Source organism: Suncus etruscus, chromosome 3 (assembly GCF_024139225.1).
Source record: "Suncus etruscus isolate mSunEtr1 chromosome 3, mSunEtr1.pri.cur, whole genome shotgun sequence".
Lineage (NCBI taxonomy): Eukaryota > Metazoa > Chordata > Mammalia > Eulipotyphla > Soricidae > Suncus > Suncus etruscus.
The window spans coordinates 159,203,091-159,219,987 of NC_064850.1; the positions used below are offsets into that span (position 1 = coordinate 159,203,091).

At 35.8% G+C, this 16,897-nt stretch overlaps 1 protein-coding gene across 1 annotated transcript in view; it reads right to left on the reverse strand.

Moving 5' to 3' along the window:
• LOC126004503 (desmocollin-3-like) overlaps window positions 1-16,897 on the reverse strand; it is a 51,834-nt gene that overhangs the window by 10,447 nt on the left and 24,490 nt on the right. The window contains 5 exon segments of the mRNA XM_049770915.1: window positions 264-488; window positions 3,348-3,572; window positions 5,956-6,098; window positions 6,212-6,468; window positions 16,192-16,377. Coding sequence (XP_049626872.1) covers window positions 264-488; window positions 3,348-3,572; window positions 5,956-6,098; window positions 6,212-6,468; window positions 16,192-16,377 — 1,036 coding nt within the window.

Sequence of the window (16,897 nt, forward strand, 5' to 3'; positions counted from 1 at the left end):
CCACAGAGCCAACAACACTGAAAGCACTCAAACTACAACTACACTTATGAATACTTGTTAAAGACAAAAAGGAGGAGTGATGGGAAGCTAAGAAAAGTGGTGGAGGGAAGTTGACACTGGTGGTGTGACTGGGCCTGAAACTCAACTACGAATAACTGTAAACCACAGAACCTTCCTAAAAAAATTAAGAATATTTTTTAAAAAATTTTTCTGCACTTGGATAGTTGCTACACATTTGAATTTCAAGTGAAAGAAAAACTTACTAGAAAGCAGTGCTAAATCCAATAATATTGCCAGGATAGCCCATTTTCCAAGTACTACTCCTGCTCTCCTTTGACTTGCTCGACATTGACTTGGATGGGTACATTCACATAAATTAACTCTCAAGGTTTTTGATGCAGATTGACCTCCTCTATCTTTTACAGTTATGGGAACATTATATTCTTGAAATCCTGCATTTTCTCGATATGAAAGACGGGCAGCTGTATCTGAAAAAAAATTTTTAAAAATATTTATTCTTTCATTAGTATATGTTTTAATTGTTTTAGGGACATTATTATAAAAGAATCACCTGTCATAGAGAAATGAATACGAATGAAAAACTATCTTCAACTACTTTAGCATCAATATATCTGCAGAGGTATTATGCAAAGCTTTTATATGACAGATTGAAGAAATAACATAGCATTGAATGACTCTATAGCATTTAAATAGTATTTAATATTCCCTGAAAATTAATCTAGGGGCTGGAGTAATGGAAAGGTGAGTAAGGCTTTTTTCTTACACGTGGCACATGGCCATCACCCCAACTAGCTCCTTAAGCACCATCAGTAGTAATAAGTGCAGATCTGTGAACAAATCCTGAGCACTAACTGGATGTTACTCCAAAAACCGAAAGTACAAACAAACACATAATACAGGACACTAAAGATAATATATTGTTACACATCAAGTATATCACTGTGTATGTACCTGTTTATCGTAAACAAAGAATAGCCACAGCTACACACAAGAATGCTTTAAATTCAGATTGTCTTTTCCATTTCCTTTTATGGTACCAAAGACAAATTTTCAAGGCAAACTATGTGATTTTTGCTTGTCTGCACTGTTATAACTATAGATTGTTCAAAAATTCTGGGTTGACCCTCACTTCCAATATGTAAAAGAATACAAATTTCTGCTCAGGTTTAATAGATGTTTTTAGAATTATGTTGTCATAAATTAAAGATCTCATAATCTCTTCTCTCTCAGGAACAGAAACTTAGGTAAAGTGATGTTTTACCAATTCAAAGCATTGCAACAACTTGTGAACTTTTTAGCATTCAACTATATGCCTTTCAAATCATCCTATCACCAATTTCACCTTTTTAAGGTATAAATATGGGTATGAAATTGCCTTGTTTCATACTTCCCATGCATACCTACTTTCACTAAACAAAAGCCAGCCTCCTCAACCTGTTAAATTTTCACTTCACCACTAGAATTTGCTCCTCCCATTTTATTTTATTTTATTTTATTTTATTTTATTTTTTATTTTCGGGCCACACTCTCTTGATGCTCAGGGGTTACTCCTGGCTAAGAGCTCAGAAATTACCCCTGGCTTAGGGGGACCATATGGGATGCCGGGGGGATTGAACCAGGGTCGCGATCTTTCCTTGGTTAGCACTTGTAAGGCAGACACCTTACCTCTAGAGCCACCTCACCGGCCCCAACTCCTCCCATTTTAATATGTTGACATCTATACCAAAACATTCTAACATTTAATGATACTGATTGATTGATTCTTCATGTACTTCCAATTTTATACAGACTTGATAATAAGTTATTGGATAAATAAAGATATGTTAGGTGCTAGAGATACCCAGATGGACTGCAAATGTCTTAAGAATCTCTTTTATTGGGGCCGGAGTGATAGCATGGAGGTAAGGTGTTTGTCTTGCATGCAGAAGGTCAGTGGTTCAAATCCCAGCATCACATATGTTCCCCCGAGCCTGCCAGGAGTGATGTCTGAGCATAGAGCCAGGAGTATCCCCTGAACGCTGCTGGGTGTGACCCAAAAACCAAAAAAAAAAAAAAAAAGAGAGAGAGAGAGAGAGAGAGAAAAGAAGAATCTCATTTTATTGAAGGAGAAATGTAAAATAGATGATAATACAACATGAAAGGGGTTATAATAAACGTCCCAAAAAGTCAATAGTGACCTTCCTACTTCCAGACAGACTTCATTGATTTCAGCATATGAGTTATGTCTGCATTTTAGTCTCTATATATTCCCCTACACTTAAAATGTGTCTAGTAGGTGCCCCCAAAATAATGAAACTTCATATCAAGGAAGTAAACTAGAAGGAGGTAGACCATCTATTTTTAGATGAATCATCTATTCTAGGAAGAATAGACAGTCTACACAAAAGTCTATTTTCATTAATATTATGACATAGTAACATATGCGTCAGTGAACTATGACTGAAATACAAACTGTTACACCTGCCAAGTCTATTATCCTAGAATAATGTCTAGAATTATACCAGACATCTGTTCACATCACACCAAAAGCCATAGAATACTTGTACCATATATCAATTCCTCGTTTCTTATTTCTTTTTTTTTTTTTTTTGCGGGGGGGAGGCACATCTGGTGATGCTCAGGGTTTACTCCTGGTTATTCGCTCAGAAAGCACTCCTGGCTTGGGGGACCATATGAGATGCCAGGGGGTCGAAACTCGGTCTGTCCTAAGTTAGAGCGAGCAAAGCTTACCACTCTGTGCCACTGTCCTGGCCCCTCGTTTCTAATTTCTTAGAGAAAAATTTAATCTACTTCTCTTTTGTTTTCACCTCATTGGGATTATTTAAAATCATAGCTAGCACACTCTTAATGACAAGCTCCATATTATTTTAACAGCCATTTTTCTTTCTTTGTTCTAAACACAAATTGGGGTTTCATAAAAACTGTGATTTCTTCTTGGGTCCAGATTGATAGTAGAGTGGGTAGAATGTTTGCCTTGAATAAGGCTGGCCTGGGTTCAATTCCTGGCACTAGCTATGGCCCTTAAGCACTGCCAGGAGGGATCCTTGAGCACAAGGCCAGGAGTAAGCTCTTTGTACCACCTGGTGTGTCTAAAAGCAGGTAAGAAAAAAATTGGTATCTTTCTTTTTAAATGCAAGATATAAGATAACATGAAATTTCACTAATTTATAAAAAAGTATGGTAAAGAGAACTGTTTTTACACTATAGTTTATGTGCATAAATAAGCAAATTCATTGTAAGTTATTTCAGAGTTATATGTCATATCATTATTTACAAATTCATTGTTAGTTATTTCATAGTTATATATCATTATTTTTATTACATACCATTAACTTTGGTGAGGGTCCAGATCCTATTGATTTCTGCAGAAGGATTTGTCAAGCTGAAAGAAAATGGGGGCCCATTGATAGGCTCATCAGGATCAATAGCTGAAATGTCAATATGCCTCATCTTTGGCTTACAAATTATTAGGTCACTTTGAAGTAATTGTGGTGGATTGTCATTCACATCTTCAACATAAACTGCAAGCATACCAGTACATGTTTTACTATCTAGAAAGAAAGGAGAATTACTGTAGTTTGCAAAAATCTCTCATAGTTTCCTAAGTAATAAAATAGGGCTGAAGCAATTATACGGTAATTGGGTGCTTGTCGTACATGCCTTACAAAACTTGAAGTTCCAGTGGCAAATATGTTACCCCAAGCACTGTCAGTAGTGATCCCTGAGAAAGAGCCAGCCAGAAGTAAGCTTTGCGCTTAGGAAGTGAAATGATAGTAAAATGAGTAGGGCACTTGCCTCACACATGATCAGAATTCAGTGCCATCTACTCCACATTGTCTCTCAAACCCCACCAGAAGAGATCCCTGAATGCAGAGTCAGAAATACGCCACGAGCACAGCACTACTCGTGTGGTACAAAAACCAAAAAATAAAACAAATTAGATTCTATTTGTGATATATGAGGCCTTCAAAAACTGAACTGGTTATTTGGAGAAACAATACTATTTATAAATAAATGTTACCTGTAGGTTATCTCAAGTAAGTACTGCTATTTATCAAATCATAGGCAATTTCCAATGAATTTTTAGTCATAACTATTATCAAATAGTAAAATCAAATTTCTGAAGTCAAACTCCCATTTCCTGGGATTATCTTAAGGAATACAGGCTAAAGTACAGTAAAAAATTGACATTATAGTTAGATCAGATTTATGGCAATTTTAATCTTTTGTGAATATTTAAGTATATGACTCAGGTTCTGCATAGAGAGATTCTGATTTGGTTAGTTCGATGCTAGTGTTAACCCCTGGATGTTTGTTTTCTTTTTTTTATTCTAGGATATATTTAAAGTTCCTCTAAATTTTTTTTTGAGTTCAAACACTTGCTAGGATTTTAATGCTACACTTTGTATTTTTCTTTCTGAAAACTTTGGATGTCATAAAGATTTCCATATAAGGTATCTGAGAAATGAAAAATACTCAATAGTTTATGTAAAATATATTTAGTTATACAAAATACCATGTTATCTGTATATTTTATAGACTGATTTTAGTCTACTGTTTTTTTTACCATATTCTTTTTTTTTTAATTAAATTTGATAGGAGTATTTTTTATTACTTTTTTTTTTTTTTTTTTGCCAGTCGAGAGGTTTATTGAGGGGAGATCAGGGTTTTTATGCCCTGCTTCAGTGGGAGGAGTAGTAACATAGGATTGAAACATAAACCAATCAGATTTGTACAAGTACAACAATTTTAACCAATGGGAGCATAAACACATTTTGATGGCAGGAAGGATAAAGAGGAACCTGGCAGGATGGGCGGAGGGGAAGCAAATTCTTAAACAAATAGCTCCTCTAAATATTTTAATATGATATCCAGGTTGAGAAACACTGAATTATTGCCTTAATTATCCTATCAAGGAAAAATAATGTTATCTAATAACCAGCTAGGCTAAGTAAAGATTCAATAAAAGTGATGAAAAGCAGTATACTTCAACTATTTTACACCAATAGACTATGGAAGTAAGAGAAATATCTTAGAATTAGCTAAAGGTAAAGACATGAAGAAAAAACACTAAAATTATCTTATTTATTAAATAAAAAAACTATATAGCATTGTTTTTATAGAATCTAACATTTTAAGTAATAAGATTTTGAGGTTTTTTGTGGGTTTTTTTCTTAGGGGCCACAATTGACTATGCTCAGTCTTTCACTCCAGGATTACTCCTGGCAGTACTTATGAAATCTTATGGAGTGCTAGGAATTGAATCTGGGCATATACAAGGCAAGTACCTTAACCCTGTTTTCTCTCTAAACCATGAAACTACTATTTGGCTAGTATGTTTGGCTCCTCTGTTTCACCATTATATGACTGGGGGATAATACATAATAATATATGATAGGGCTGGTAGTTTACCAGGTTTTCATGTTTTACCACCAGTTTGTGGTCCTCAAGTGGATAAGGGATTCAAAGAAATTTAAAAATGTTGCATCATATTTAAGCCTATATTATGGTTTTATAGAAATTTCTAGACATCTACACATCCTCTAGACATCTACAAGCATTTATATCCCTGGGGCTGGAGAGAGCACATGACTTCCCAGGATGGATTTGGCTTCGATGCCTGGCATCCCATATGGTTCCCTGAGCCAGGATGGATTTCTGAGTGCATAGCCAGGAGTAACCCCTGAGAATCATCAATGTGGCCCAAAAACAAAAAAAAATTAAAAAATTAAAAGGCATTTAGATCCCAATGCTGAAATAAAATTTCAATGACTGCTAAATGGATTCTATTATAAAAAGTTTCATCTTGTTAGACAAAATAGCAACAGAGTTTTACATTTCTAAGTATTTGGTATTATTAACACAGGAGTAATTCTACATAAATGTTATTGTAATCTCCAATTCCTTCATAAAAATCTTCCCCCAAAATGTTACCTTGGTCTGTAACCAGAACTGTAATATTATATACTTCACTTCTGGGAGATAAAGTCTCCCTGTCCAGGATTTTGGAAGTTAGGATTGAGCCAGTAACTTCATCAATAATGATCCCCCCTCTAGGATTATTCAACATTTTGTACCTGTCAATATAGTATAAAATTAGTTTGTTGTGATAATAAGATTCTTTAAAGTAAGTTACTGTCACAATTATGACTAATGTATTTCTGGTATTTGGTCACAGATATCGTCATACCTTAACCCATTGCTATTTTTCGTTCCAGGGTCATATGCCTTATAGCCTTTGGTCTTCAACCCCGCTGCTTCATTCTCTTTGATCCATATGTATTGAACTGCAGGGCTGCATTCTGGCCCTTCATCCTGATCCCTCACATGAACTGTGACCACGGCTCGGTTCATAGTTGTTGTTCTAAGCACATCTCTAGTAAATGGAGCTTCACTGATTACACCGACTTCCAGGGTCACTTGATGGTTTTCTTCATAATTCAGTGGCTTTAAAATTAAGTATATAAATATCAGCGTGAGTGTAAAGTGAAACCGGTATTTAAAAAAAGCAAAAGAATTTTTGTCAATCTGAACAGTACTCTCTAAATTCTGTTTTCCTGCTTAGTCAAAGTATCTTTCTTTCATCCTTTGTTAAAAAAGAGAAGTGTTCATAACTTAGCAGTGTAATCCAAAATTTTATGCAAGTGGTTTTATAGTACTATGGAAAAGCAATTCATAAAATAGGGTGTGTGTGTGTGTGTGTTAGTGTGTGTGTGTGTGTGTGTGTGAGTGTGTGTGTTGTTTTTCGGCCACACCTCATGGTTCTCAGGGATTATTCCTGGCATTGTGTTTACAATCAGTCATGGCAGGCTCAGTAGATGCTGAGGATCAAACCTGGGTTGATCGCATGCAAAGCAAATAGCCTGCCACTGTAAGATCGTTCTGGCCCTCAAAAAAATTTTTATACCTCATTCTTATCAGGAGAATTGCTCTGAAACTGGAGATGTGAAAAGATGCTACTGCTCAATGTTTAACTTTTTTTTTTTTTTTTGCTAAAGTCCATCCTATTTCCTAGCAAAATACAATCTTATTTTGATTAGCTATTTACTACAACAGCCAGAACACAGACATCTTACAGCTCTCATGAAATGAGTTATTGACTTAAACAAAACTGAAACTGAACAAAGATTTGTCTTCACTCTGATAGAAACAATATTCCAAATTCATCTAAATGCTTAGATTGGCTGTTACATGTAAATATTAATATGCAATTAATTTTCCAAGTGGCATATAATTGAGGAATTTTATTGCAGACTTTTCTCACAATCTATTTTGCTTTAGAACTTGGATTTGTGTGTTTGCTTGTTCTTTCATTAATTAGTTAAATACAATACTTCTATGTTTCTAAAAATACGGTTTCTATTAAAATTCCATAAATTAGAAAGCCAGTATGAAAAACAATTCAAAATTCAGTATGAATTAACTAGGTTAATTCCTGTTTATTTTAGTAGAAGAAAAATTGATGCTCTTTGAATGGTAAACTTAATCAATTCATAGTCAAATTTACTAAAGTCTTAGAGTGTTTTTATATACTGTTTTAGGCTTAAGCTGGCTATATCTTAGTGTTTCAAATACTAAAATGTTTAAAATCTAGAGATGAGGCCTGCAGGGAGCGGAAACTCCATGGCAGTGAAACCATGTGGTGAGAGCAGCTTGGGACAAACCAACGTCTGGACTTATGGTTTTAGAACATCTGCTTGATGGGGCCACTGACACAACCCCTTCCTACTAGTCTTGTTTGAGCTGGACCCCACCACTTCTTCACTTCCAGAGTTGATGGAGGGACTTCAGAGCATAAAAACCGGCTAACCTTTGCAAAAGCTGGCTCCCTGTGTGTGACACCAGGCGGGGAAAATCTGCAAAAGTACACCGGCCCAGTGGGGCTCAGCTGTGAAAGACTGTGAGTGTGACCTGTCTATGTCTGTCTACTGTCCTCTTGCGTGAAACTCTTGCGAGTGGGGCAAAAAGAGGCTCAGAGGAGCGCTCCGCTTCGCTACGCGGCCGTGCACTCTTTCTAAGGAAAGAACTCCATTGCAACAAGAAGGAAAAATCACACTAAGATCGGCGCTATATCACAGAAGCAAACATTTCTCTCTGGACTGTCTTCTCTGTTGCATACTCAGGCCTAAGATTTGACCCAGTGTGAGGCTTCATCCACGGAGAACTCCCCTCCCATAGAGGCAAGTCAGCCCATCCAGAAAGGGAGGAGCCAGAGGAGTGTGCTGCCTACATCATATAGACAATGAATACCACTACAACACGTAGAAAAACCCACAATACAAGTGTGACAATGGGGAAACAACGCAGGCCAGCATCAGACATAGAGAATGAAGATGACAATTCTGAGGACCAGATAATGACTGAACAACTAATCAACCTCTCAGATAAGGACTTTAGACTAGCAATATGGAAGGTGCTCAACAGACTCCAAGAAACCATGGATCGAGTTGAACAGAACACTAATAAGAACCAAGAAAATATGAAGGCAGAAATGACAAAACTCCAAACTGAAATAACATGTCAACTAACAGGACTGAAAAAGTCAGTAAACGAAGTGAATGACAAAATGGATAAGCTCTGGGACAGGGTATCAGAAGCTGAGAATAGACTTGGTGCTGTGGAAGATGAGATACATAACAATTCCATACAGCAGGAGAGATTGGACAAAAAACTTAAAGCAAATGAGCAATGGAAAAATTAGTCAAAGAATGGGAACAGATGAAAATAGAAGTCTATGATAAGATCAACAGAAACAACTTAAGAATCATTGGAGTCCCAGAGACCCAGGAAGAAAATGTCCAGGAAGAATCAATGGTCAAGAACATCATTAAAGAGAAACTTCCAGAGCTAAAGAATATATGTGATCAAATCCTGCATGCCCGAAGAGTACCAACCAAAAGAGACCCCAGAAAAACCACCCCAAGACACATCCTAGTCACAATGACAAATCCCACAGATAGAGACAGAATTCTGAAAACAGCAAGATCAAAAGGGGAAATCATGTTCAAGCAAGCTTCCCTGAGATTTACAGCAGACCTGTCACCAGAAACGCTCAATGCCAGAAAGCAGTGGTGGGATATTGTGACAAGACTGAATGAAATGAATGCTTCACCCAGAATACTATACCCAGCAAAACTCACTTTCCGGTTTGATGGAAGAATACATGGTTTCACAGACAAAAAACAGCTCAGAAACTTCACAGACACAAAACCAGTCTTAAGAGAAAAACTGAAAGACCTAATCTAAGACAAGACTACCCAAAAGACACACCAAATTTTGAAATAAAGATGGCGTTAAATCCCAGGACAATTCTTTCTCTCAACGTCAATGGACTAAATGCACCAGTTAAGAGACACAGAGTGGCTAAATGGATCAAAAAACTCAATCCAACCTTCTGCTGCCTACAAGAAACGCACCTGAATAGTCAGAACAAACATAGACTCAAAATAAAAGGCTGGAGAAAAGTTATCCAAGCAAACAACACCCATAAAAAAGCTGGAGTGGCCATACTAATATCAGATAATGCAAACTTTATACTCAGGAAGGTTGAAAGGGACAAAGACGGACATTTTATATTAATCAAGGGGTACGTAGAGCAGGAAGAATTCACTCTCCTAAACATATATGCACCGAATGAGGGGCCAGGAAAACATTTAATACAACTGTTGACAAATCTGAAAAATAATATCAACAACAACACAATAATTGTGGGGGACCTTAACACGGCTTTGTCAACACTGGACAGGTCAACCAGACTGAAACCCAACAAGAATATACTAGACCTGAGGAGAGAAATGGAAGAAAGAGGCCTAGTGGATATATATAGGACACTCCATCCCCAGAAACCTGGATACACATTCTTCTCCAATGTACATGGGACATTCTCCAGGATAGACTACATGCTGGCACATAAAACATACCTCCATAAGATCAAGAGGATAGAAATTTTGCAGACTACCTTCGCTGACCACAAGGCTCTGAAATTATTTGTGAACTCCAAAGGGACTCAGAAGAAACACTTTAACACCTGGAAGTTAAACAGCCTCATGCTCAATAACCAGTGGGTCCGAGATGAAATCAAGGAGGAAATAAAAAGGTTCCTGGAAACAAATGACAATCAAGACACAAACTCTCAGAACTTATGGGACACAGCAAAAGCAGTACTGAGAGGAAAATTTATAGCTTTGCAAGCACACATCAGGAAGGAAGAAGGAGCTTACCTGAGTAGCTTAATGACACAGCTAATAGAACTAGAAAATGCTCAACAAAAGGACCCAAGAATAGGAAGACAGAAGGAAATAACAAAGCTGAGAGCAGAAATCAACGAAGTGGAAACTCAAAAAACAATCCGAAAGATCAACGAAAGCAGAAGTTGGTTCTTTGAAAAAATAAACAAGATTGATAGACCACTGGCAAACCTAACAAAGAAAGAGAGAGAGAGAAACTTGATAACTCGTATCAGGAATGAAAACGGAGAGATCACTACTGATATGACAGAGATTCAAAGGGTAATCAGAAACTACTTTGAAAAACTACGCCACTAAAAATGAGAACCTGGAAGAAATGGATAAATTCTTGGACTCTTATAATCTTCCACGGTTGAAGGAAGAGGATGTAGCATATCTAAACACCCCCATCACCATTGATGAAATTAAAACAGTAATCAAATGTCTGCCAAAAAACAAAAGCCCAGGCCCAGATGGATTCACTAATGAATTCTATCAAACTTTCCAAGAGGAACTACTGCCAATCTTGGCAAGACTCTTTCATGAAATTGAACAAACAGAAACACTTCCAAATAGCTTTTATGAAGCCAACATCACCTTGATACCTAAACCAGACAGAGACGCTACCAAAAAAGAAAATTACAGACCAATATCACTGATGAATGCAGATGCAAAGATCCTCAACAAAATCCTGGCAAATAGGATTCAATGCCTCGTTAAGAAGATCATCCACTACGATCAAGTAGGTTTCATCCCAGGAATGCAAGGCTGGTTTAACATCCGTAAATCTATCAACATAATACACAACATCAATAACAAGAAAAATAAAAACCACATGATCATATCAATAGATGCAGAGAAAGCATTTGATAAGGTCCAACACCCATTCTTGATCAAAACTCTCAGCAAGATGGGAATGGAGGGAACCTTCCTCAATATAGTGAAGGCCATCTACCACAAGCCAGTGGCAAATATTATCCTCAATGGAGAAAAACTGAAAGCCTTTCCTCTAAATTCTGGCACAAGACAAGGCTGTCCTCTCTCACCACTCCTTTTCAACATAGCACTGGAAGTACTTGCTATAACAATTAGGCAAGAAAAGGATATCAAGGGAATCCAGATAGGAAAGGAAGAAGTCAAGCTCTCACTGTTTGCAGATGACATGATACTCTACTTAGAAAACCCTAAAGACTCTATCAAAAAGCTTCTAGAAACAATAGACTCATATAGCAAGGTGGCAGGCTACAAAATTAACAGACAAAAATCAATGGCCTTTCTATATACCAATAGTAATAAGGATGAAATGGACATTAAGAAAACAACCCCATTCACAATAGTACCACACAAACTCAAATATCTTGGAATCAACTTGACTAAATATGTGAAGGACCTATACAAAGAAAACTATAAAACTCTGCTCCAAGAAATAAGAGAGGACACACGGAAATGGAAACACATACCCTGCTCATGGATTGGCAGGATTAACATCATCAAAATGTCAATACTCCCCAAGGCATTATACAGATTTAATGCCATCCCTCTAAAGATACCCATGACATTCTTCAAAGAAGTGGATCAGACACTTTTGAAATTCATTTGGAACAATAAACACCCTCGAATAGCTAAAGCAATCATTGGGAAAAAGAATATGGGAGGAATTATTTTCCCAACTTTAAACTGTACTACAAAGCAACAATTATCAAAACAGCATGGTATTGGAATAAGGATAGGTCCTCAGATCAGTGGAATAGGCTTGAATACTCAGAAAATGTTCCCCAGAGATACAACCATCTAATTTTTGATAAAGGAGCAGGAAATCCTAAATGGAGCAGGGAAAGCCTCTTCAACAAGTGGTGTTGGCACAATTGGATAGCCACTTGCAAAAAATTGAACTTAGACCCCCAGCTAACATCATGTACGAAGGTAAAATCCAAATGGATTAAAGACCTCGATATCAGCCCCAAAACCATAAGATATATAGAACAGCACATAGGCAAAACACTCCAGGACATTACAGGCATCTTCAAGGAGGAAACTGCACTCTCCAAGCAAGTGAAAGCAGAGATTAACAGATGGGAATATATTAAGCTGAGAAGCTTCTGCACCTCAAAGGAAATAGTGCCCAGGATACAAGAGCCACCCACTGAGTGGGAGAAACTATTCACCCAATACCCATCAGATAAGGGGCTAATCTCCAAAATATACAAGGCACTGACAGAACTTTACAAGAAAAAAACATCTAACCCCATCAAAAAATGGGGAGAAGAAATGAACAGACACTTTGACAAAGAAGAAATACGCATGGCCAAAAGACACATGAAAAAATGTTCCACATCACTAATCATCAGGGAGATGCAAATCAAAACAACGATGAGATACCACCTCACACCCCAGAGAATGGCACACATCACAAAGAATGAGAATAAACAGTGTTGGCGGGGATGTGGAGAGAAAGGAACTCTTATCCACTGCTGGTGGGAATGCTGTCTAGTTCAACCTTTATGGAAAGCGATATGGAGATTCCTCCAAAAACTGGAAATCGAGCTCCCATACGATCCAGCTATACCACTCCTAGGAATATACCCTAGGAACACAAAAATACAATACAAAAACCCCTTCCTTACACCTATATTCATTGCAGCTCTATTTACCATAGCAAGACTCTGGAAACAACCAAGATGCCCTTCAACAGACGAATGGCTAAAGAAACTGTGGTACATATACACAATGGAATATTATGCAGCTGTCAGGAGAGATGAAGTCATGAAATTTTCCTATACATGGATGTACATGGAATCTATTATGCTGAGTGAAATAAGTCAGAGAGAGAGAGAAAAAACGCAGAATGGTCTCACTCATCTATGGGTTTTAAGAAAAATGAAAGACACCCTTGTAATAATAATTTTCAGACACAAAAGAGAAAAGAGCTGGAAGTTCCAGCTCACCTCAGGAAGCTCACCACAAAGAGTGATGAGTTTAGTTAGAGAAATAACTACATTTTGAACTGTCCTAATATTGAGAATGTATGAGGGAAATGTAGAGCCTGTTTAGGGTACAGGCGGGGGTTGGGGGGGGAGGAGGGAGATTTGGGACTTGGGTGATGGGAATGTTGCACTGGTGATGGGTGGTGTTCCTTTTATGACTGAAACCCAAACACAATCATGTATGTAATCAAGGTGTTTAAATAAAAAAAAAGAGAAAAAAAAAAAAAAGAGAAAAAAAAAAAAAAAAAAAGAAAAGAGAAAAAAAAAAAAGACAGAAACGGGGGTGTAGGGAGGACAATTTGGGGATGGGAATCCCCCCTGATTTTATGTAAATATGTACCTAAAATATTATTGTCAACAATATGTAAGCCACTATGATCAAAATAAAAATTATATTAAAAAAAAATAAAATAAAATCTAGAGATGAAATAATCAGTGAAAATAATTTTTCATTAAAAATATATCTTTAATGTTTATTAGAAAAATATTCAAAAATATACTGTGTGTACATAGTATTAATTTAATAATAATAATTTCCTATAATATTCTTGAGGACCTTTACTATACAGAAAATGACTAATGGTAACTATCATGTTCAAGTTTATATGCCTTACTGCCACTGATGAATAGAGAGATTATCCAGAACTCAGCCAAATAACATCATGGGTTGTCACAACACTAGTCTGAAAAATATGACATAGTATTTTAAAATATAGTAATACTATCTTACACTATGCTTTCATTTTCATTATAATAAAATTTAATGGAGAAGTAGAAAAATATATAGTAGCTATATTTCAAATAATAAAGTGATTAATGTTTCGAGATAATATCATTATGCAAAGTACTTTAACAATACAATTAAGAAAATATACTTGGACTCAAGGAAAATGAGATTCAAATTCTGCCTTACTATATGATACTATGTAACTTTGGAAATGTTTCTTATGAATTGTTTTTCTGTATAATTGTTCTATGAATAACATTGAATATATTAGTGGTGTATGGCAAGTGCTTTATACAATATATTTCACTAGTCTTTTAAGGTGTCACACAGGCAAATAAAGAAAAAAACAGGACATGTTTAGCTAATTCAATATAATTCAATAATAAGAAAGACCAATTATCAGATCAATGTTTGGAATTTCTCTTTAGGTAAATACATTACCTAATCAATTTTTGGTTTCATTTACCGGTCATTTAATCTTTTAAAGTAAAAAGAAATAAAGTGCACTCCTGTTCTGAGCAAAATTCTGACAATCAAAGAACAATGGAATTGGAAGAGAAAGATTTCTTCACAGCAATCTACATTTCGGTATCATTTATACTTTAATGAATAAGTCATCATCAAGTCTGTGCCAAAAATATATTTAAAAATAATGGCAAAAAATGTTATGATTGCCCTGATAGTACATTTTTATACAATATAAAACAGAAGATAAATCACCAAAGTTAAAATTACTTAAAGATAAAACAACCAAGAAGATGGGGCTGGAGCAGTAGCTCAAGGGGTAGGGAGTCTGCCTTGCTGGAGCTAGTCTAAGACAGACCCGGTTTGATCACCCCAGGTATCCCATATGGTCCTCCAAGTCAGGGGCGATTTCTGAGGGCATAGCCAGGAGTAATCCCTGAACATCACCAGATGTGGCCCAAAAATCAAAAAAAAATCAAAGATATATTCACATTTTCAAGAAAGATTCAAAAATATTTACAAAGAAAAGGGATAAGGTAACCTTAAATACAAAAGTAGCTACCAAAAGAGTTCTATAAAGACACTTTTTAAGACTGAATTCAAAAGGGTGTGGTAGTCAAGAAACAGTACATCAGGTATGTCACTTGGTTATAGCAGGCTAGGGTTCAATACCTGATACCCCAGATGGTCTCTCCAGCCCCACCAGAATGATCCTTGAATTCAGTACATAAGCCCTAAGCATAGTTGGTGTAGCTAAGAAACTGCAAAAATATTTGATTAATTTAATTAAGTAAAACAAAAACAAAAAGGGGTAGATAAAACTAACATAGGAACTGATAATAAAGGAGGATTATTTTAAAATTGAACTCAGAGACAAAGAAAATAATCAAAATTTCAGTAAGAGAAGACTACCTCAGGCAACTGAAGTCATGACTTAGTCAGATCAAGTAAGCTAAGAACAGAAAGGGATGTATGGGCATCAAGTTCTCAGGATTTCTAACTCTAACTTCATGGTGGTTCAAAGTAAGGAACATTTTACAACTATATTTGGATTTGCATACAATCACCTAATTATATTCACAAAATCAATTTAGTTTACTTTTTTTGACACAGTCTCATGTGAAAACAATGAATGGTAATATTAACATTACTCCATTTTTTGTGCACTTTTGCTACTTTAGAGTATATACAAAGAAGGAAAATCAATTATTTTTATGAAACAAGCATAACCTGACATATTTTATGGACATTGTGCAAAAAAGAAAATTGTTGGACTCCAGGGCTCAATGTTACGAGTAAATAATTCTTTAGAACTCAAAAGATTGATAAAAAAAAAAGTTTTAGACAGATATAGAGACAAGGAAAAGGTCTTCCAGCAACAAGAGTTCTCTACTTTTCTGACTAATTAAGTAAATAATGAACAATGCAAAACAGCAATATGGAGTTGGGTTATTATGACCTATTGTGCAAAACAGAATTATAGCAGCACTTAAACAGATGTCTGTGGTCAGTAGATGCCACAAAATCTTGTTGGGTTAAAAGGGTCTAATTTTCCTACCTGCTGGGCTTCCCATAGTACTTTTCACAAACTATAAAAATATCTTACTTTTGAATTTAAATGTAAATTTTTGAAAGGTAGGTTTGAGATGAAATCAATAAATAGATTCAATTATCTTCTAACTTGTAGAGTCTATGACCTAAAACTAGTTGATTAAGCCATTTTTTAATTAAAGCCTATTAACTTGTCAACTATTCATTATTACTATACCTTTACAATATAGAGAACACCTTCATTTGTATTTTGGTCTGTAGTGATTTTAAAATGTCCATTTTCATTGCCCTTTAAGATGGTAAAATTGGCTCTCCAGTTGGCAGTGTTAATTAAATCTTTATCGTCGATTGGGATCCTTAAAATTTCCACATTGTATACATTTTCCTCTACGGATGTTTCATACTAGAAAAAAAAATCTCTTTGAATTTATTTTATAAAGAAAATATTTGCAGAGAAAATAAGATACTTATTTACAAAAAATACTTTTTATAATGTTTTAACCTATATTATTGTCATTAGCCATGAATAAAAATTGACATTATTTCAGGAAGATTATCTTGCAAATAAAAAGAACTCTTGGGCCCCGGAGAGATAGAGCTAGTAGGCAGATTGCCCTTGCCGTATCCAATCTGAGTTCAATCCTGGGCATTCAATATGGTCCCGTCAGCCTACCACAGATAATTTCTGAGTGCAGAGCCAGGAGTAAACCCTGAGCACTACATGGTATAGTTCACTAATGAAAACAAAAGAAACTCATTACAAATAATGTTTAATATAATAAGACTTTAACAAGAGGAGGATAATAATATTCTGAGTATATTCTGAGTAATAAAAAAGTTCACATAGTTTAAATTTTACTTATAACATAAATAAATGGTAATATATATCTCATTACTTTAGATTAAATAACAAACAAAAATAA